The sequence below is a fragment of the Theropithecus gelada genome, chromosome 16, assembly GCF_003255815.1.
Source record: "Theropithecus gelada isolate Dixy chromosome 16, Tgel_1.0, whole genome shotgun sequence".
Lineage (NCBI taxonomy): Eukaryota > Metazoa > Chordata > Mammalia > Primates > Cercopithecidae > Theropithecus > Theropithecus gelada.
This window is the reverse complement of record NC_037684.1, coordinates 26,396,961-26,419,109: the sequence shown is the minus strand read 5'-3', so window position 1 is coordinate 26,419,109 and position 22,149 is coordinate 26,396,961. Positions and strand designations below refer to the sequence as shown.

The window sequence follows — 22,149 nt, the reverse complement described above, 5'->3', positions numbered from 1 at the left end:
ATGTCCCCCTGCCCTATTTGCTGGATGAGCTCCTACTCACCCTACAAGGCCCAGCTCAAACATGGCTTCCTCTGTACAGCAACCTCCCAGCCCTCCCTTTGCCTGAGATGGGAGATCACTTCTCTATGTTCCTGTCATCTCACTGTGCTCCTCGCTCTTCTCACATCAGCCTCATTGAACTCTGAGCTCCTTGAGAGCAAAGGCAGTGACTTGGTTGTTTCTGCATGGCACATAACAGGTGTTCAATAAACATTAAATGAACTAACAATTGGTGAGTGGAGTACCCTTAACACAGGAAGTCTTGTAGAAGCAGATGCTGGGACTGGTTCCTATCTTGGGCTGGAATGACATGACAAGGTCACGCTGTCCTTCAGCTCCTCCTCACAGACCACCTCTTGTTTCAGCCATGGTGTAATAATGAATGGAGACCCAGATGCCTCTTGTGAGCACTGCAGCTACTGTCCTCTCTCTCACATTAATTAGTTCTGAGAAAACCAGAGCATGTCAGGGACTCAGGAGTCACAGGCATGTGGCTCCTGGGCCATGGTTGCCCACAATGCACAACTCCAGAAGGCACCCCCTGGAGTTGTGCAATGTGGTTGCACTGCTAGGATTAGCCTAGGGCATATGGTGGCCAATACTGCTTTCTTTCCTGGCCAGTGCTCTCTGAGAGACTTAAGAGGCCGCTAGGATCATCTGATCAAACTACCGTCTCATCCCAGCTGGTTCCAGAAGCAACAAGGTCAGACTGAGTTCTCTTCCAAGGAATGCAGAGGTCAGCAGATTCACAGAGAGAGCAGGGAGTTAATCCGGGATAGACTGCAGGAAAGCAGGGGGCCAGCAGGAGCAATGGAAGGAAGTGACAAGGACCTGATGTAGGTCACTATAATGAACTTTCTCCCTGTCACAGCAATCTTATGATGGTGGTGCCTGTCAACAGAGCTGTGCATGTGCTGGCAGGGGCTCCATGCAGAGCTTACAGGGTACCCTTGCACCAGGCTACAGCATTATTATTATTATTATTGTTGTTATTATTTTGAGACAGAGTCTCCCTCTGTCACCCAGGCTGGAGTGCAGGTGGCGCAATCTCGGTTCACTGCAACCTCTGCTTCCCAGGTTCAAGCAATTCTCATCACTCAGCCTCTCAAGTAGCTGGGATTACAGGCACGCACCACCACACCTGGCTAATTTTTGTATTTTTAGTAGAGATGGGGTTTCACTATGTTGGCCAGGCTGGTCTTAAACTCCTGACCTCAAGTGATCCTCCCACCTTGGCTTTCCAAAGTGCTGGGATTACAGGCATCAGCCACCGCACCCACAACCTTTTTTTATTTTGTCCAGTGTATTCATTTGGCACACACCAGGCATCTGCCAGGTGTCAGGCACATGGCTGTGGAGTGACTTACAAACCTGGCCAGTGCAGTGCTCAGAGACCCAGACAGAAATGAGCCCAGTTCCGCCAGCCAGTCATCAACTGCTTTCACTCACTGCTATGGACTACATTGTGTACCTCCCAAACTCACATGTGGAAGCCCTAACCCCAGTTTGGAGGTGGAGCCTTTGAGAGATAATTAGGTTTAGGTGAAGGTGGGACCTTTTGATGGGATTGGTGCCCTTATTAGAAGGGACACCAGAGGGCTTGGGCTCTCTCAGTCACTCGCGCTCTTTTCTCTCTGCCTTGCCTTGTAAGGACACAGTGTGAGAAGGTGGCCATCTACCGTCTACAAGACAAGACAGGCAGGGAACCCTCACCAGAAATGAGCCACACTGGCACCGTGATCTTGGACTTTTAACCTGTAGAGCTCTGAGAAAAATCAATTTCTGTTGTCTGAGGCACCTAGCTATGGCATTTTGTTACAGCAGCCTGAGCTGACTTTATACCCACCCTGCCCTCAAGCTCTGATCTCACAGCCGGGCAGGGTCACCCAGGGCAGGCCTCATCTCCTAACAGGTTCTGTCTCAGAGATAGAGGCTCTGGAGCAGGCGACTTGCTGGTTGTGAGACCTGGGGCAAGTTACAGAAGCACTTCTGGCCTCTGTTTCCTCAACTGCAAAATAAGGACAATTCTATCTCTAACTCAGGGCATTTGTGAGGATTAAATTCTGAGCACAGTAACACAGCAAATGCTCAATAAATTGTAACTACTCATATTGTTGAATACTTTAAACTTAGGAATCAGCGATGACTAAAGGCATTATTGATGATGACTGGACTGCCACCTTCTGCCAAACAAGCTAATTACCAGCAGGAATACTCTGGAGAAGGCGCTCTTAGCTGGAGTCCCTGGGTAGGCTTTAGGGGTCCATAAACTTGAACTTGCCACAGGATTTGTATAGATAGGTGTCTTTCTGGAGCAAGAGTGCATAACTTCCTTCTTTTCTTTTCTTTTTTTTTTTTTTTTTTGAGACAGAGTCTCGCTCTATTGCCCAGGCTGGGAGTGCAATGGTGCAATCTTGGCTCACTGCAACTTCTGCCTCCCCAGTTCAAGCGATTCTCCTGCCTCAGCCTTCCGAGTAGCTGGGATTACAGGCGTGCAACACCACCCCCAGCTAATTTTGCATTTTTAGTAGAGATGGGGTTTCGCCATGTTGGCCGGACTGGTCTTGAATTCCTGACCTCAAGTGATCTCCCCACCCTGGCCTCCCAAAGTGCTGGGATTACAGGCATGAGCCACCATGCTTGGCCTCCTCTGATTCTTGAAGGGGCCTGAAGTAGATGGGGAATCCCTGCATTCCAGTATCTGTTGTCAATGCAAAAATGTTCACGGTCAATTCCCCCTCAGGGTCAGGGTCATGGAGAGGTTTCTTACGGAGCAAGGGTTGGGGTCAAGGAATTTGAGGAACTTGAATAAGGCAGGGCCGGGGAAATCAGACTGAGCCTGGTCAGGAGCTAGACGTCTCCCTGTACAGTAGGATGCTCAGGGGTTATTGCAGGCCGTAAAGAAAGCTAAGCAGTAGGCAAGGGACCACCAGAGAAGACAAAAGTGGTCCCCTTCCCCAAGAACTTGGAATTAAGATGATAAGGAGAGTGGGGTGCAGTGGCTCATGCCTGTAGTCTCAGCACTTTGGGAGGCCGAGGCAGGAGGATCCATTGAAGCCAGGAATTCAAGAACAGCCTGTGCAAAGAAGCAAGACCCCATTTCCACAAAAAATACAAAAAAATTAGGCAGGAGTGGTGGTGTGTGCCTGTAGTCCCAGCTACTAAGGAGGTTGAGGCAGGAGGATCACTTGAACACAGGAGTTAGAGGCTGCAGTGAGCTGTGTTCGGGCCACTGCATTCCAGCCTGGGTGACAGACCAAGACCTGTCTCAAAAAAAAAAAAAAAAGAAAAAAAAACAAAGATGATAAGGGAGCCTTCTGAGTACTGAACAGCTCCACTCCACCCGCCATGGAGCTGAGAGACTGCCATGTGTGCCTGCCCACACTCCTACCCAGGATAGCCTAAACCATCCACACAGGGAGGCAGGATCAGAATGTGGCTGTGACTTGGGGCACCGATACCGCCTGGGTGTCCTGGACACAGCCGGGAGAGTCTAGAGACAGGGCTGTCACATCTAGAACAATGGTTTTTGATGAGCTCGGGAGCACCCTGTCTAAATCGAATCCTCCCTAGAAACCCAACGATGTGAGACAGAACCAAGAGTGGCTCAGATGGAAGCTGTGGGAGCTTGGATCCCTGCACGCTTGGTCCTCTCATACACCTGTTGGTGGTCATGACCCCATGGTGGCTCCAGGGAACACAGTTTGACCATCACTGACCTGGGTTTTAGAGTCAGGCGAAAGACACAGAGGCTGGCAGTCGTGAGAGTCCAGCACTTGCAGGGTTTGTGCCCACCCACAGAGCTCACAGCCCAGTGGGAGGCCAGGCCCTGGTGCCAGAGGCAGCCCCTTCCCTACAGCCGGGACAGGAGGCTGCAGGTTCTCAGATGCCTGGTGCCTCCTGCTTCCCTGACTCCGATTCCTGGTCTCCCCAGTAGATGAGACTGAGACCACTGCGGCACACACAACTGAACGTCCCTGTCCTGCAACAGTTATTCCTATCGCTGTACTTAATAGACCGGCAGCCTGGTCTGTGCCTTCGTTTCTTAGAGGCTTGGCCGGCTGGTCTCAGCTCAGGCTCAGGACAGAGCCAGTCCCTGTGCCAGAAAATCAAGAAACACTCAGAGCCTGAGAGCAGAGGATTAGAACTCAGACGCCAGAGCACCACCAAGGAAGGAGGCCGCCTAACCAGCTCCCCTCCCTGAGGCCCAAGAATATGCCCAAACTTCTAGTTACTTAAGTTCTGTGAGCCTTGGTTTCCCCATCTGTAAAATGGGGATGGTACAAAACTCAAGGGTCTTTCATAAAAATGAAATGAAACCAATGTTTGTGAAAAGTTCTCTGCGTACTGGCTGGCACCTAGTAGGTGCTCAGTAAATGTGCACTCCCTCCTCTTTCATCTCACACTAGTGATTGTGATGAACTCACTAGGTCACAGTGAAGTCTCCGAGTCAGTTTACAGTAAAGAAGTACTCTCTGAAAAGCACGTTCTATTGTTCAAGGCCCTATGATTGAGAAGAAGGCCTCCTGCAGGAGTTCCCAGGCTAATGCAGGAGTCAGGCAGGCCCAGACTGGGAAGCAGTAACTGGGAAGCAGTCTCCGGAGGAAGGAATTTCAAGCCAGGTGGCTTCAAGGAGGCGGTGGCTTTTGAGCTCTGGGGAGGTCAGTGTTGAGACCACTGGAGACAGGGTGGGGTCACAGGAAGCAAATGAGGACATCTTTTGGCCAGAAGGGGCTCAGAAGGGGCTCTCCGGGGAGTATGGAGAAGCCAGGCCCAAAGGGGCGGGGCATGACTGCTGGGCAAAGTGCTGGCTCTTGAGAAGGGGCCGCACCTCCTCACCCCTTCAGGAAATGTGCCTTGCTTCATGGGACCTGTCTCAGACTTCCTTCACTCTGCTCAGACTTTCCATGACACCTTCACGCCTAGCAGAGGTCCTCACCTTCCACTTCGCTGAGGAAAGAGCCATCAGCTGGGGGTGACCCCAACGACCTGCTGCCAACACTGCCTGCTAGTGTGCCCCCTGCCACCTCCCTCTCTTCCTACTACACCCAGGGATGCATCTGCTAGGAGCACAGGCTGCTGCTGCTTCATGGGCTCTGGGTCCAGCTCTTCTTCTCTCTCTCTGTCTCTCTCTGTCTCACCTGGATCATTCCCGTTGGCAAGTAAATATGTGCTTTCATCTTTTTTTGTTTGTTTTTGAGACAGGGTCTTGCTCTGTTGCCCAGGCTGGAGTGCAGTGGCATGATCATGGCTCATCACTGCAGCCTCAACCTCCTCCCAGGCTCAAATGATCCTCCTGCCTCAGCCTCCCAAGTAGCTGGGACTACAGGCATGCCCCACCATGCCTGGTTAATTTTTGCATTTTTTGTAGAGTTGAGGTCTCACTATGTTGTCCAGGCTGGTCTCGGACCCCTGGGCTCAAGGGATCCTCCTGCCTCGGCCTCCAAATGTGTTGGGATTATAGGTGTGAGCCACCATGCCTGGCTGCTTTCATCTTTTAAAGAAAGCTTCCCTCAAGCCACATATTTTCCCATTTTTGTTCTGTAAATATCTCTTCACAGTTGGACTTCTCACAAGAGTGGTCTATGCATGCTCTCTTCCCTCCCTCAGTTTATTAGCTCATTCCGTCTGGTTTCTGCCTCCACTGTGCCTCCAAACCTGCCACACAGATAGTCTATTTGTTCATTAGCTTAGTGTCTGTCTCTCACTAGAAGATAAGCTTCGTGAGGGCAGGAACCTATCTGTTTGGCTCATTATTTATATTTTCAGTACCCAGCACAGTACTGATACAGAGTAGATGTATTAGCCCTATCTTTTTCAAAAGCATTGTCAGGTTTTGGTATCAGGGTAATGCTGGCCTCATACATTAGTTGGAAAGTGTTTCTTCCTCTTCTATTTTCCTTTCTTTTTTTGAGACGGTGTCTCGCTCTGTCGCCCAGGCTGCAGTGAGGTGGCACGATCTCGGCTCACTGCAACCTCCTCTTCCCAGGTTTGAGCAATTATCCCGCCTCAGCCTCCTGAGTAGCTGGGATTACAGGTGCATGCCACCACGCCCAGCTAATTCTTTTCATGTTTTTAGTAGAGACGGGGTTTCACCATGTTGGCCAGGCTGGTCTTTAACTCTTGATCTCAAGATCCAGCCTCAGCCTCCCAAAGTACTGGGATTACAGGCGTGAACCATGGTGCCCAGGCACCCTCTTTTAGCTTCCGAAAGAGATAGTGGAGAATTGGTATTATTTCTTAAATAACTGTTTGAATAACATTTAAATAATTCAACTATTTAAATATATGAATATTTAAAATTATACTATTTTCTATACAGAATATTTTTAAATTATTAAAGTAAATTGTTTAAAAATTTTTAAAATTCCTTAAATATTTGGTAGAATTTGACAGTGAAACAATCTGGTCCTGAAGTTTTCGTTGTTGGGGGGTTTTAAATTACATATCCAATTTCCTTAGGAGGTATAGGACTATTCAGGTTATCTATTTTTTTCTTAAGTGAGTTTTGGCAGTCTGAATCTTTCAAAGAATTGGTCTATCTCATCGAAGTTATTCAATTTATGGGCAACTTTATGCCCATAAATTCAATAATATAGAGGTCTGTAGCCGGGCGCGGTGGCTCACGCCTGTAATCCCAGCACTTTGGGAGGCCAAGGCGGGCGGATCATGAGGTCAGGAGATCGAGACCATCTTGGCTAACCTGGTGAAATCCCGTCTCTACTAAAAATACAAAAAATTAGCCGGACATGATGGTGCGTGCCTGTAGTCCCAGCTACTCGGGAGGCTGAGGCAGGAGAATGGTGTGAACCAGGGAGGCGGGAGCTTGCAGTGAGCCGAGATGGTGCCACTACACTCCAGCCTGGGTGACAGAGTGAGACTCCGTCTCAAAAAATAAATAAATAAATAACTTAGGGGTCTGTAGTGATGTCCCTCTTTCATCCCTGATATTGATAATCTGTGCCATCTTTCTTTTTATTCTGTCACTCTGGCTAGAGGTTTATCAATTTCATTTTTTTTCAAAGAACCAGCTTTTGGTTTCATTGCTTTTTTCCAACTGTTTTCAATGTCATGGATTTCTGCTCCTCTCTTTATTTCCTTCTGCTTGCTTTAGGCTCTCCAAAGACCTTAAAGGATATCTGTTTTATTTATTATAGCACCCCACAGATTTACTGATATCCCCATTTTACAGATGAGGAAGCTGAGGATCAGAAAGTGGTTAAGTAACTTGCCCAGTGTCCTAAACTACTAAATGGTGGAGCCAGAACTCAAACCTAGGACTGTCTGACTCCACAGTCTGTGCTTCTAACCACTGAGCCACATTGCCAGCTAGGCACGTAACTCCCAGGCCAGGTCCTTCTACTACAGCAGATGCCTCACCAAACACTGCCAAGGTAAGCAGCTTGGCACTCAGTACCTCCCGCCTTCCCTCCCAGGGACCATCAACTTTCCCCATGGTCCAACTGCCATTCCATCAATTCCCTTGAACAAAAACCAAAGTGGGCTGGCTTGTACAGGGATCAAGCCTTCAGAATTGCCTTCACACGTACCTTGGACTTGGCTGAACTACAGGTGGTAGAATCTGTTGGTGAAAGACAGAAAAAAAAATGAAAGTTGCATCAGGGAAAAAGAAAGCTGAGTCTTATGCACACAATTCCCTCTCCTCAAAGGCTTCAGAAACCAGGGAATTCTGAAACATAAGATCTCCCCAGGCCCTAGGAGTATGATGGACCTCTGATGTCATTTTCTATGGGAGAGGGATGGAGCAGAAAATGATGTTAATTGCCACTTCCTCTAGAGGCAGGAAGTGACATCAGGCTGCCAGCCACTGGCCCCTCATTTACTGATGGCTAAGGGCAAGGGGGCATTGTCTTTGAGCCTGGTTCCTCTTCCCTTCCCCTCCCGTCCCTGTTACTCTGAAGCACTGGAGAGAAAATGCCAAATATCAGATGCAGTCCATGGAAACCACCACAGTGAAACACAGCAAATCACAGGTGCTCTGGAGAAATGGAGACCACACAGTGCACGGAGAGGTGGGTGCCCTATATCCACCCCCAAGCACATGAGAAAGAAGAGGGACTACGTGAATAATGGATAAAAGGGCAGAAATGAAGTGGGTGGGATGCAGGAGGTGGAGTGGGCTGGTGATTAGGGCCTTGATAGGTTCCACCTCCGGACCTGGGGTCACCCTGCCCTCATGGGCAGGGTCCCCAGTTACAACCAGAGTTACAAAGCAGACTAAAAGCATGGTTTCTATGGGACTTGGGTCCCACTCCCTTAATATCACTGGGGTGGAGAAGGAACCAGAAACATGTCCTGGCAGGTCCTCTCCAAGGCTAGAGAGGGAGCAGATTGGTCCAAGGGCCTCCCGGGGTCCCACAGGGTAGTGGGCAGGTGCGGTTAATCCACACTCTCTGGCAGGCAAGTTAGACGCCCCCTCTCCAGACCCCTCCCCCTGCACAAGGTGAGAAAAGCAAGATGGAGGACCACACACGACACACAGGGCGCGGGGGGGCGGCGGGTGATTAGAAGAGACACAGGGCCCCTCTCTGCCGTCCCGTCCCCATGTCTCCTGCCCCCTCCTGAGCCTGCCCCTGGTGACTAGGGAGCTCCTGTGTGCCTCTGTCAGAGACAACAGAAATGCTAAAACTAAAGGGAGGGACAACCATGGCAGGGGGAAGAGTCAGTGGCTGCAGCCACAAAGGGAGTGGCCCTCATCTGTCTCTGAGGACGTAAATCATCTGTTCTCTGCCACGAGAGGGCCGCAGGCCTTGCAAACATGACTTAGGGCCCCGGTTTCTTAAGCAGGAAGAGGCGGCCCATTGGGGTGACTGAGGCAGGAGTTACAGATAAAGAGAAGCTTCTGGGCGTGGCATCACTGGTCTCCAGAGAGCCTGGGTCCCCAACCCGGATGACCAGCAGTGGTGAGACTTGGCACAGAGAGGCCGCAGCGTCTGTGGCACTGCAGGAGGGCAGCAATCCAATGCCCAGGCGTCCAGGCAACGGGGAGGGCCCTGGGCCCAGTGAGTGCCTCCTTCCTCCTGAGAAGGCGCTTTAGGATGGGAGGGGCGTGGACTGCTGGGGTAAGTTGATAACAAGCAGGGGTAACTGGCATGTCAGCGTGGGGTCCTCACAGCCTGGGACATTCTGCCTGCCTCTGTGCCCACCCAGCCTTCTTATAATCACCCGCCACTGTTAGTGACCGAGGCCGCAACACCGCACTGTACCCTTTAAATCTCCAACAGGTCCGCTGGAGGAGGGGACGGGGAGGAGAAGAGGAAGGGGTGGGAGGAGAGCACCGGGAGAGGAGGAGGGAGAGGCAGGGGTGCGAGGAGAAAAGGAAGAAAAATTAAAAAGAGGAACATGCCCAGAAGGACACAGCCAGCCCGTGAGAAATTAAAGGCTGAGGAAAGAAACCAGTGAGAGAGGGTGAACAAAGCTCCGACCCTGCCCGGGGCGGGGCAGCTGCGCAGACAGGAGGCGGGCACGGGGCGAGCTGGACTTCCCCAGGGAGGGAGAAGGCCCCCAACAGCTCCATCTCCATGGTGGCTGGCGGGGCGGGGGGGCCGCTGGGGTGGTGCAGGGAAGCTGGGCATCTGGCCAAGCATCTGGGGCCCGCAGGAATGTAGTGTCCACCCTCCCGCCTCCCCACTCCCAGGCCCCTGCGCTCACCTGACCCCGGGTCGCCAGGGGGCACTGTCCTGCCAATGTTGGGCAGGAGGTACTCAATGTTGGGCACTGCCTGAGGCTCCTTGTCGCCCACAGGGGTCTGCGAACAGGAGGAGGGGTCAGCTGGCATGCCCTCGGATGCTGCGCTGCCGACCCCCCAGAGGGGGGTGTCCTGATGACGGAGCCCGTGTCTCCTCCATCAGACCGGGCTCACTGGGGCAGGGACCATCTCCCTCATCAGCCGAGGATGATTCCTATATGTCCCCTATTAGATAGTTCTGCACCTTCCTCAATACCTCGGAACCATGAAGGCCAGAGTGGCCCCTTCAGCTGGGGGCAGGAGCTGTGTCTCCCACACCAGACTGGAACTCCTCCAACCTATGTCCTTCCCGGTAGCCTGGAGGGCGGAACTGACTTTACTCCTGAACTGGGTTCCCTCTGAGCAAGGTCTGCATCTCCCCCAGTTAGACTGGGGACTCCTGAAGGCAAGCTTTGTGCCTCTCTATCAGACTACGGGCTCCTGAGGAGCGGGTCTGTGTTTGCTCCATCAGACTGGGGAAGCCTCAAGGACAGGCACCTTCCCCAGCTTAAGTCTCACTGCCCACCCCACCCCCAAGGACTGGGGCTTACCCCAGGCCAGCCCCCATACCAGCCTGGCCCGCATCACTTACTCTCTCTCCCTTGTCCTCTTCATCACTGAAGAACCAGTCTGACTGCAGAGAAGACAAAAGGAAGGGATGAAATCAGCGTGGGAAAGAAGAGTCTCCTCCACCTGCTCCTTCCAGAGGACCCGCTCAGGCGGCAAGGGGCGCCTCTCTCTCCACAAACCCCAGGCTGGCGGGGCTGCAAAAGAGGGCTCAGAGGGAGCTTGTCGGACCCTAAAACCTGACTCCACAGACTGTAAAAACCCTAGGGGAGAGAAAAGGTGGGACCCCAGTGTGGGAGGAAACACGGCCGGGAGTGGGAAGGGCAACCTCAGACCGGAGATAGGCTCAGGGAGAGCTTCACTTTTACTTTTCTCTGAACACTGTCCTGGGCACACCCCTGTGGTACACTCCTCACAGCGAGCCAGGGGGCAGGGAGGCACCAGTGCTCTTAGTGTTGGCCAGGTCCATGGCTGTAACAGCCAAGCATGCCCCATGCCACCTGCCACCCATGGGTGCCACACTGACAACAGGGGTGTCACATACCCAGCCCAGAAAAGGAAAATGCTAGGAGAAAGGTGCTGGAGTTTTCCTGAGGGGCAGGAGGTGAGAGCTTTCTCATAAAGGCCAAACAAGAGAGAAAATAAAGATCCCCACACTTTAATATATTTTGTAAAATTTGAGAATCTTGAAGATAAAATTCTAAGTCTTCTGGAAAAAAAAAAATCCAGATTGCTTATAAATGAACACGTATCACAGGTACTTGGAACTTTCAGCAGCAAGACACAAGAAGACAAGAAAGTAAGTTTCGATGTGTTGAAGGAACCTAGAATTTTATACCCTGCTAAATTCTCATTTAAATTTGAGTATAAAATAAAGCTATTCTTTTTTTGTTTTTGTTTTTTAACAGAATCTCACTCTGCAACCCAGGCTGGAGTGCAGTGGTGCAATCTTGGTTCACTGCAACCTCTGCCTCCTGTGTTCAAGCGATCCTCTGGCTTCAGCCTCCTGAGTAGCTGGGATTACAGGTACACGCCACCACACCTGGATAATTTTTGTATTTTTAGTAGAGATGGGGTTTCATCATGTTGGCCAGGCTGGTCTCAACTCCTGACCTCAAATGACCCGCCCACCTCCACCTCCCAAAGTGCTGGGATTACAGGCATACCACAGATTGTTTTAATCACCACTGAAGTGAACCTCCTGCTTTCTGGAGCCACCGCACCTGGCCTTGAAATAAAGGTATCCTGAGACATCAGAAAGTTTACTACACAAAGACTCTCTTAACTGAATACTTGAGCAAGTAAAGAGATGAACTTCGGCAAGCCCCAGGAAATAACTAAGGCACTTTTGGCTTTTATTTTATTTGTTTACTTTTGAGACAGGGTCTCTCGCTGTTATCCAGGCTGGAATGGTGTGGCATGATCCTAGCTCACTGTACCCTTGAACTCCTGGGCTCAAGAGATTCTCCCACCTCAGCCTCCTGAATAGCTGGGACTACAGGCATGTGCCACCTTGCACAGCTAATTAAAAAAAAAAAAAAATGTAGATTTTGTGATTACAAGCGTGAGCCACTACACCCCACCACTTTTGGCTTTTAGATGTGGTGGAAGGAAGACACAGAAACTGATAAGCATTACAAATTGACAGTGACAGGCCGGGTGCAGTGACTCACGCCTGTAATCCCAGCACTTTGGGAGGCCGAGGCGGGCAGATCACCTGAGGTCAGGAGTTTGAGACCAGCCTGGCCAACATGGTGAAATCCCATCACTACTAAAAATACAAAAAGTAGCCAGGCATGGTTGTGCGCCCCTGTAATACCAGCTACTCAGGAGGGTGAGGCGGGGTAATCGCTTGAACCAGGGAGGCAGAGGTTGCAGTGAGCTGAGGTCGCACCACTGCACTCCAGGCTGGGCAACAAGAGTGAAACTCCATCTCAAAAAAAAAAAATTAAGATAATTACCCTTTACCCGCCTCAACACCTATGCAAGAACAAGAATAGGCAATTTACAATCTCATTTATGTAGACTTAAAACACACAAAGAATATTATATACATTTAAGGATAGCCATGCATTTACAATAAGCGGAAGGCGTCCTGGAAGGACACATACTAGCCTATTAAAAGTGGGCACCGGCCGGGCGCGGTGGCTCACGCCTGTAATCCCAGCACTTTGGGAGGCCGAGGCCGGCGGATCACGAGGTCAGGAGATGGAGACCATCCTGGCTAACACGATGAAACCCTGTCTCTACTAAAAATACAAAAAATTAGCCGGGCATGGTGGCGGGCGCCTGTAGTCCCAGCTACTCAGGCGGCTGAGGCAGGAGAATGGCGTGAATCCGGGAGGCGGAGCTTGCAGTGAGCCGAGATCGCGCCACCGCACTCCAGCCCGGGCAACAGAGTGAGACTCCGTCTCAAAAAAAAAACACCAAAGAGTGGGCACCTGGGGGAGGGGAGAGCAGAGGGGAAACAAGGGGACTTGCCTGAGCATGCGCCATGAGCCTCGGTTATTATCGCTTAGATCTGACATGTGATTAACTAAAACAGCACAGGAAGGCCAGAAGGGAAACAAGAAAGAGATACAAGAGAAGACAGCGAAGGAAGATAAGAAAAATAAATGCAAGCTCTGGCAGGGCGCAGTGGCTCACACCTGTAGTCCCAGCACTTTGGGAGGCTAAGGCAGGTGCATCAGCTGAGGTCAGGAGTTCAAGACCAGCCTGGCCAACATGGTGAAACCCCAGTTCTACTAAAAATACAAAAATTAGCCCGGCGTGGTGGCGTGCGCCGGTAATCCCAGCTACTTGGGGGTGCTGAGGTGGGAGGATCACTTGAGCCCAGGAGCCAGAGGCTGCAGTGAGTGGAGACTGCGCCGTTGCACTCTAGCCTGAGCGACAGAGTGAGGCTCTGTCTCAAAAAAAAAAAAAAAGGAAAAGAAAAAGAAAAATGGAAGCTCTGGAGTCAGTCGTCTTGGTTCAAGTTCACCTTAGCCAAGTGACTTTCCCTCTGTAAGTCTATTTACTTATCTCTAAAACGGGCATGATGTGAGCACCTCCTTCTAGGCCTGAGGAGGACTGAGATGAAATACTGTATGGAAAACACTGAGTGCAGCACATTGTTAATGTATAACAGATGTGAGCTACCGTTATTCAAAAGTGCGGCTTCCAGAGACAGGCTGACCAGCGGGAGCCTGAGGATCGGCCCAAAGAAGCCAGCCTTTAACTCACGTTTGAAGATGCCCAGAAGTACTCTGCAAACCACGGCGTCTACAGGAAGCGCCCGGGTGGCCACGGCTCTCAAGAGGAATCCACACTAGTTCCTGCCACCCTGCTTCTGCACGTGCTGTTCTTTCCGCCGGGGATACCCTTTCTCCCTGCTCTGCCTGGCTAAGTTCTCATCATGGTGCTCTAAGACAGTTCAAGAACTCCCTGACTACGACCCCAGCCCTGCACCCAGGGCCAGGGTGGGTCCTTCTGTGGGGCTTCCTTGGGCATAGCCCAGAGCACAAAGAGACGCAGCTTTTACTGGTAATATTCCTTCTGAGCAGGCTCCTATTCATCCCATTCCTTCTGAGCAGGCTCCCATTCATTCCCATTCAGATCCAGCATGGGGATCTGTCTCTGGTGTGGAATAATGACCACGACAAAGAGGATGACAGTCAATTCTCACACAACACTTAGGACCTACCAGGCACCACAGCGAGTGCTTTAGCAGACATTCACGACGACGTGAAGTAAACAAACTGTCATCTCTACCTTACAGATGTGGAGACTGAAGCACAGCAGGTAAGGAACTTGTCCAAGGCCACACAGCACATAGGAGCAGGCTGGCCCCAGAGCCACCGCCATCAATCCCCCCACCCCAGGGGGCATTTGGCAATGTCTGGAGACACTTTCAATTGTGACAACTAGGGTGACATTCCCAGCATCTAGCAGGTAGAAGCCAGCGATGCTGCTCAATGTCCTATAACACACAGAACAGCCTCCCACAATAAAGACTTATCTGGACCTCAGAGGTCACTAGTGCTGAGGCTGAGAAACATTAGGTATCGCTGCCTTTGCTGAGTGAGTCCCTGAGCAAATGCCCTCGACTGATCTTTGTTTGGGTTCCACTGGACTTCGTAAACACAGGCAGGGACTGCTGGCAACTTACCCGCTGTGAGGTCGGACACCGGGGTTTGCTCTCCTCTCTGCTCTGCCACTATCTTCCTGTGTGGCCCTGGGCAAGTTGCTGTTCCTCTTTATCCCCCAGTTGCCACCCTCTTTCTGACCTGAAGACTGGTCTGGGTACCCCAAGTGACAGCAGCACTGCCCTGGCTATGGAGCCTCCAGGCTAGACAGAGGCGGCACACGTGGGTGTGCAGGCTTTCAGGGCTTGCAGAGTGGGTGGCTCATTCCCTCGACAATCATCCAGGGCTCATTATGTTCAAATGCCAAGGAGGCAGCAAAGGGAAGACCACCAGCTCAGTTAGTTCTCGGGAATGAATCTCTGAGTAGAAAAGCCCAGCCTGGCCGGGCGCGGCGGCTCACATCTATAATCCCAGCACTTTGGAAGGCCGAGATGGGAGGACCGCTTGAGTCCAGGAGTTCAAGACCAGCCCTGGCAACATAATAAGACCTCATCTCTACAAAAAAAATACAAAAATTAGCCAGGTGGTGTGGTGGTGCGCATCTCTACTCCCAGCTATCAGGAGGCTGAGACGGTGGGATCGCCTGAGCCTGGAAGTGGGCCATATTTGCACCACTGCACTCCAGCATGGGCGACAGAGTGAGACTCTGTCAAAAAACAAACAAACAAACAAACAAACAAAAACAGAAAGAGAAAAGAGAGAAAGAGAGAAAGAGAAAGAAAAGCCCAGCCTGACATAACCTCAATTAGCAATTTACTCATTCATTTATTTACTCTACAAACACTGAGTGTCCACTGTGTGCCAGGCACTAGCGTCAGTGCTAAATGAGACAAACTCCACCTTCTCCACCCTGCCCAGAGCAGGGACTCCCATCTTGGGGCTTTGGCCTCCTTCCTCCCTGAAGGCTGTAGTTCCTGACACCTCAGCTGACCTCAGGCCTCAGGCTTCCAGGAGCACAGGGCCAGACACCCACTCTTCACTGCTGCTGCCCCCAAAACACACCCTCACAGGAGGTTCCAGGGCTCCCTGGTGCCCTGGAGAGCTAAGCTTTCCCAAGTCCTCATCAGGAATCCTGATACTGTGGGGCGACCCTGGCCTCCCAGACAGCTCTGGAGTGGTGTTCCCAGTGTCCGGATGCAGCAGGCTGGGATCCTCCCTCCTGTGGCTCGGAGCCCTGAGCATGCAGTGAAGGAGGGAGATGGGCAGGCAAGACTGTTAGCATGGCTCAGCTGCACACCGCCTCATCTCCTGCCCCTGGCCCCTTCCCTCCCTCCCAGGCCAGCTCAAGGAGGGACCCGGGAGTCTGCCCTTTGGGTTGATGGGGAGAGGAAAGCACAGGCTTTGGTAAGACAGACCTGGCTTGAAATCTTGGGCTGCCACTTATTAGCTGTGTGACCATGAGCAAGTCGCTTTGCCTCTCTGAGCCTGTTTCCTCCTCTGTAAAATGAGGGTAATAGGGCCCAGCTTTCCTTCCCTAAAGTGTCTAGGGGACTTGGGGCTAAGGCTTCCCTTCCTCTGACCAGCTGCCAGTCTTATTTCCCCTGGCAGGAGGGGCTCTGTTCCCATCCTTTGTGGACTGTAACAAGAATTGGAAATGGAAAATCTATATGATTCATAATAACATCCACGTGTGCCCCAGAAGGCGGCAGTCCTGCCTTAGGGGTGGGCTCTGGAAGACCAAGGCCTCCTGCGCCCTCTGCTGGCCACTCTGGGTTCTCCTCCGCCCATGCCCAGTAACAAGAACCTACAGGAACAGGATTGTTGGCATCCAGGAAGTCATGAGAAGGGAAGTGGCCAGCCCAGTACATGCCAAGCACTGGTGCAGGATCCCGCCTCAGGCCGAGGCCCTGTACCCTATCCCATCCACCCCTCATTACCATGGACATCACCACTACCTCCCTGAAACCTCAGTGGGGCCAGCAGGGAAAGTCACTAGAGCCAGGGCCTCCTGATGTCAGGTGAGACCTTGGTCCCCATCTGTTTGTGTCTGCCAGGATGCCTCTGCAGGGGCCACCTTCTGAAGCTGCCCCTTCCGCCCTCCATCAACAGCACCTTCCCTGCCCTTCCTCCTCCTCTGCCTCTCCCAGGCATCTTGGATGCTCGGGGGCCTCTTGACTCTCCAGCTGGGGACCCAACGTCCCAGGGCAGCAGGGATTCCAGGATCCACTCCTGTCTTGCCTTGAAATGCAGCCCATGACTTTGGAGGAGTATATACCACCCTAGCAGCATGGTCTAAAGCTGCCAAGCCCTTCCTGGGGCTCGAGCAAGAGTGAGGGGCTGAGCAAGAGTGAGGGGTTCAGAGGAACATGGCCTGGGCCCCAGGGGCTGCCGGGCGACCCTCAGAACAGGGGCTTACGTGCTGGATCAGTGTCTCCACAATCTTGTAGCGGTCAGGCATGTGGGTCACCATGTCTGTCATGTTGTCCTCGGAGGTCCTCACCAGTGTCGGCCCGAAGACCAGGGCCAGGTTCCGGGGTTCCATCTGGGCAGCAGGGAAAGCAGGTCATGGTCAATATCCTGAACTCAGTCTTCCCTCACTCTGGGCCCCTGAGGCCTCTGTCCCCAACTACATCTTCACCAGTCCCCAGCTTAGAGGGTGGACACCCCCTTGTATGGGCATGGAGATGCTTGATGAGTAGAGCACAGGCCAGATTTCAGCCCCATTCATTCCCAGGCCCAGCAGCCATGAGCAGTGCTCAACCTGCACACCTATACAGGGCACCCCTGAGTGGTCAGTGCCAGCAGTGGGAGACCCTGCAGCAGGAAACATGTTGGAGGTCCCAGGGGTTATTTTAGGCCTGGGGAAAAAATCCAATCACTTCCAGGTGCCTGTAATCCCAGCTACTTGGGAAACTGAGGCAGGAGAATCGCTTGAACCCGGGAGGCGAGGGATGCCATGAGCGGAGATTGCGCCACGGCACTCCAGCCTGAGCGGCAGAGGGAGACTTCATCTCCAAACAAAAAATAATCCTATCACTCCGGAGCCTCATTTTCCCCACTGCAGAACCAGAAGGCATAAGGGGTTTGATGAGGCAAATGCAATGCAAGGGACTTGAGCTAAGTCAGAGGATGTCAGTGCATCGGATATGGGGGCCAGGGTTCCCTGCCTCTGGAAAGCTCTCAGAAACTCAGGAGATGGCTCTCTGGGGGAAAGCACTGGCCAGTATGTAGGAGCAGGGTGGGGATGGAGCAGTCATAGGAAGAGGGCGTGCCTAGAGGGGCCTGAGTTATTGGACCTGCAGGAGCTCAGCGCGTGCTCAGGGTCCCCACACAGTAAGTCCTGTGCTTGCCTCCCCTAGACTCCATGCAGGACCCCTACCCACCTTGTTTTTCTCAGAGTGGTCAGCGATGGTCTTGAGATGGCCCACAAGGAATTTGAGCGTTTCATAGTAGTGTCCTGGGAGATCCCGGATCTGAGTAGGAGAGAAGAGGGCCATGGGGACAGGCTATGACGGCCTCCCCCTGTCCCCCGTCACCACCATGCCCCAAAGAGTTCCTACTACCATGCCTCAGGGAGTCTGGAATCTACCCTCTAACCCCCCGTTCTCTTGTATGGATGGGGAAACTGAGGTCCGGAGGGGAGCAGGGCTTCTCCAAGACCACAGGGGTCGTAGGCAGCACCGGACTCCCCACCTCCTGGGAGAGACGTGCTCGGGCAGCCACCCCACCTCATGCCTGGCAGCACCTCTCTCTCCTTACCAGCTTCCGCAGTGTCCTCATCCGCTCCCGCGCGTCCTCAATGCGGTTGGCCTCGATGAAGTCGTTGTATTTGTCTAGAACACAGCGGAGACTCTTTAGAGAGGTGGTGGCAGCGCCTTCCCCTGTTCTCCGGGCCAAGGGCCCTGCTGGAAGGGCTGTGTTTTGAACTCCAGTTGGGGGCTCCACAGCCTCTTGCATATGTGAATACACCCACCACAGCTGTACCCACCACAGCTGCACTCGGGTGTGCATCTGACCTGGGGAGGCCCAGGTGTGTTCATTTGGGAGGCGATACGATCTGAGCTGCATGCTGACCCCAGAAAAGGGGTCCCTGCCCCCATCGCCAGGACATGGACACCAAGGTATAGCAGGTCAGAAGAGAAGGACACCTGGAGAGGAGGAGGGGCTTCAGACAGCCTCCACCAAGGATTCCCCCAACTCCCTTCAGAACAAGTCCACGGGGACCTTTGAAAACTGGAAGATGATAAGCCTGTTCTGAAATTCATCTGGATGAGCTAATGCACAAAGACAGCCAGGAATAGTTTTTAAAGAAAGAGTAATGTGGGAGGATCTGCCCCACCAGAGACTGAAACATCCCGAATGGCTGGCACAGCAGAAAAGGCAGAGCAATGTTAAGGCTAGAAAGGGGGGAAGCGGGCCATGTGGATATTTACTATATGATAAAGGCGGCACTTCCAATCAGGGGGAAGGATGGGGGCCTCAAAAGATGTCCCCGGGACAAATGGCTACCGTCTGGGGGGGATCATTTCTAGCTCACAATACACAAAAGCAGTCACACGGCAGAGTCAAATGTGAAAATTATAAAAGCACTGGGGAAAAAATAAAATATTTTCGTAATCCTAAGGCCATCCTAAACATGAGATGCAGAATCCATGAAGAAAAGATGAACAGCTTTGGTCATATTTTAAACAATTGTTTTCAGCCAGGCACAGTGGCTCATGTCTGTAATCCCAGCACTTTGGAAGGCCGAGGCGCATCAGCTGATCACTTGAGGTCAGGGATTAAAGACCAGCCTGGCCAATGTGGCAAAACCCCATCTTTACTAAAAATATAAAAATTAGCTGGGTGTAGTGGTAGGCGTCTGTCTACTTGGGAGGCTGAGACAGGAGAATGGCTTGAACCCGGGAGGCAGAGGTTGCCGTGAGCCGAGATCGCACCACTGCACTCCAGCCTGGGTGACAGAGTGAGATCTCAAAAAATAAATAAAATTAAATAAAAATAAAAGTAAAAATTGTTAGGCAGGGCGTGGTGGCTCACGCCTATAATCCCAGCACTTTGGGAGGTCAAGGAGGGTAGATCACCTGAGGTCAGGAGTTCGAGACCAGCCTGGCCAACATGGTGAAACCCCGTCTCTACTAAAAATACAAAAATTAGCTGGGCGTGATGGTGGGCACCTGTAATCCCAGCTCTTTGGGAGACTGAGGCAGAAGAATCGCTTGAACCCAGGAGGCAGAGGTTGCAGTGAGCTGAGATCGTACCATTGCATCCAGCCCAGGTGACAAGAGTGAAACTCCGTCTCAAAAAGAAAAGAAAAATGTGTTTTCAGTTTCCATACTGCAAAGTGAAAAGGCAAATGGCAGGCCAAAGCAAATATTTGCAAAAACTAACAAAGGGTTAATATGTGTAATACACAAAGAGCTTGTCTCCCACAATCAATCAACATGAGAAAAAGATAACCCAACAGAAAAATGGGCACACGGTCTGATCAAGCGATTGCAGAGAAAATAGAAACAGCCAGTATAGTAATGAAAAAAGATTTAATCTCCCTAGTAATGAGGGCAATGAAAATAAAAACAATAATGAGATACCATTTCCCTTATCTGATTAGCAAAAGTTTAAAATACTAGTAATATTCAAAGCTGTCTGGGTGAGGTGGCTCATGCCTATAATCCCAGCACTTTGGGAGGCCGAGGCGGGAGGATCACTTTAGACCAGGAGCTGAAGACCAGCCTGAGCAACGTAGTGAGACCCTGCCTCTACCAAAAAAAAAAGTTTTTTTAATTAGCTGAGTGTGGTGGTGCAAACCTGCAGTCCCAGCTACTCAGGAGGCTGAGATGGGAGGATCACTTGACCCCAGGAGGTTGAGGCTGCAGTGAGCCATGATTGTGCCACTGCATTCCAGTCTGGGCAACAGAGCGAGATCCTGTGTCAAACAATAGTATTTTTATTTTTACTTTATTTTATTTATTTATTTATTTTGAGATGGAGTCTTGCTCTGTCACCTAGGCTGAAGTGGAGTGGTATAATCTTGGCTCACTGCAACCTCTGCCTCCCGGGTTCAAGCAATTCTCCTGTCTCAGCCTCCCTAGTAGCTGGGACTACAGGTGCCCAACACCACACCCGGCTAATTTTTGTATTTTTAGTAGAGACGGGGTTTCAACACAGTCAGGCTGGTCTTGAACTCCTGACCTCAGGTGATCTACCCACCTCAGTCTTCCAAAGTGCTGGGATTACAGAGGTAAGCCACCGTGCCTGGCCTTTAAATAACAATAATAGTTATAATATCCAATGCTAACGGGGATGTGGAGAGACAGACTCCTACATTGTTAGTGGGAGTCTAAACCAGGGCCTCTTTCTCAGAATGCAATTGACGTTAGCTCTCAGAAAGATTCACCAGGACTTTGATCGAGCAATTATACATCTAAGAATCTCCTTGGAGAGCACAGATCCAGGCGTGCAAGGACTTATTCAAGGAAAGCCATTGCAACAGGTTGTGTAATAGCAAACATTGGAAGACAACCTAAATATCCATCAATAGAGGAGTACTTAAAGAAATTGTAGTCTATTCAAGCCATGAAATTCTATGTGACTGATTTAAAACAAGAATGAGGCAGAGCGCTCTGCACTAACACGAATGAATCTCAGAATTACAACTCACTTTTGTTAAAAACAACTCAACCAGTGGTGTGCTGGAGCCCGCTCACACTGGCTCCTGAGAGCGACCGTGTGCCTCCCTTCCCAATTCCATGTTGGTGACATCACGTTGGTGGCTCGAAATAAACCATGGTAGTGGTATTTGCACCATGGAAGCTGGAAAACGCTAGGCATTAGGGTTTTTTTCCCCCAGAGATAGATGTTAAACATCTGCCAGCACACCCCTGAACCCACCCAACTCCAAACTCCACGCATGCATGTGTGTATCTCCGCCACGCATACAAGAAGAGGGCCAGGAGAGAAACACAACAGACTGTGAATAAGCAGCTCAGCAAACGGCCAAAGCTTAGCTCTGGAGCCCGACGCCTGCAGTGGAATCCTGGCTCTGCCATTTATAACCTGTGTGACCTTGGGCAAGGCATTAAACCTCTCTGAGCCTCAGTTTCCTCATCTGTAGAAGGAAGACAATAGCACCTTCCTCATGGACTTGCTGTAGGGAGTTGTGCTTGGCACACACTAATGCTCAGAAAGTGTTAGCCACAACCTCCCGTGAAAGGGAGCAGGAGATTCACAGCGTCCTGTGCTGTTTTCTTTATTCACATCTGTACAATCTATGTTTGGTTTTTTTTTTACATGCTTTTGTGTTTTTTGTGTTTTTTTTCTTTTTTAAAAAAGCCAGTATGGTGGCTCATGCCTATAATCCCCGCATTTTGGGAGGCTGGTGCAGGCAGGCGGATTGCTTGAGCCCAGGCCTAGGAGTTCAAGCCCAGTCTGAGCAACATAGTGATAAACACCCCCATCTCTTAAAAAAAAAAAAAAAAACTTTTAAATTAGCTGGGTGAGGTGGTGTTCACCTGTTGTCCCAGCTACTCAGGTGGCTGAGGTGGGAGGATCGCTTGAGCCCAGTAACTTGAGGCTGCAATGAGCGGAGATTGCGCCACTGCACTGCAGCCTGGGCAACACAGCAACACTGTCTCCAAAAAAAGAGTAAAACCAACAAACCAAATCTAAAAGTAGGGGTCAGGGTGCGGCACAGACTGGTGTCCCCTCCCCACCCCCACTTTCACCTCCTACTCA

The 22,149-nt window shown here is 51.3% G+C and overlaps 1 protein-coding gene across 1 annotated transcript in view; it reads right to left on the bottom strand.

The window, feature by feature from the left end:
- Positions 1-22,149, bottom strand: part of ARHGAP23 (Rho GTPase activating protein 23) — an 85,764-nt gene that overhangs the window by 4,122 nt on the left and 59,493 nt on the right. The window contains exons 18-23 of the mRNA XM_025361813.1: positions 18,178-18,251; positions 17,802-17,891; positions 16,835-16,960; positions 10,380-10,421; positions 9,712-9,808; positions 7,590-7,621 (exon numbers count right to left, since the gene is read on the bottom strand). Coding sequence (XP_025217598.1) covers positions 7,590-7,621; positions 9,712-9,808; positions 10,380-10,421; positions 16,835-16,960; positions 17,802-17,891; positions 18,178-18,251 — 461 coding nt within the window. The remainder of the gene's footprint in view (positions 1-7,589; positions 7,622-9,711; positions 9,809-10,379; positions 10,422-16,834; positions 16,961-17,801; positions 17,892-18,177; positions 18,252-22,149) is intronic.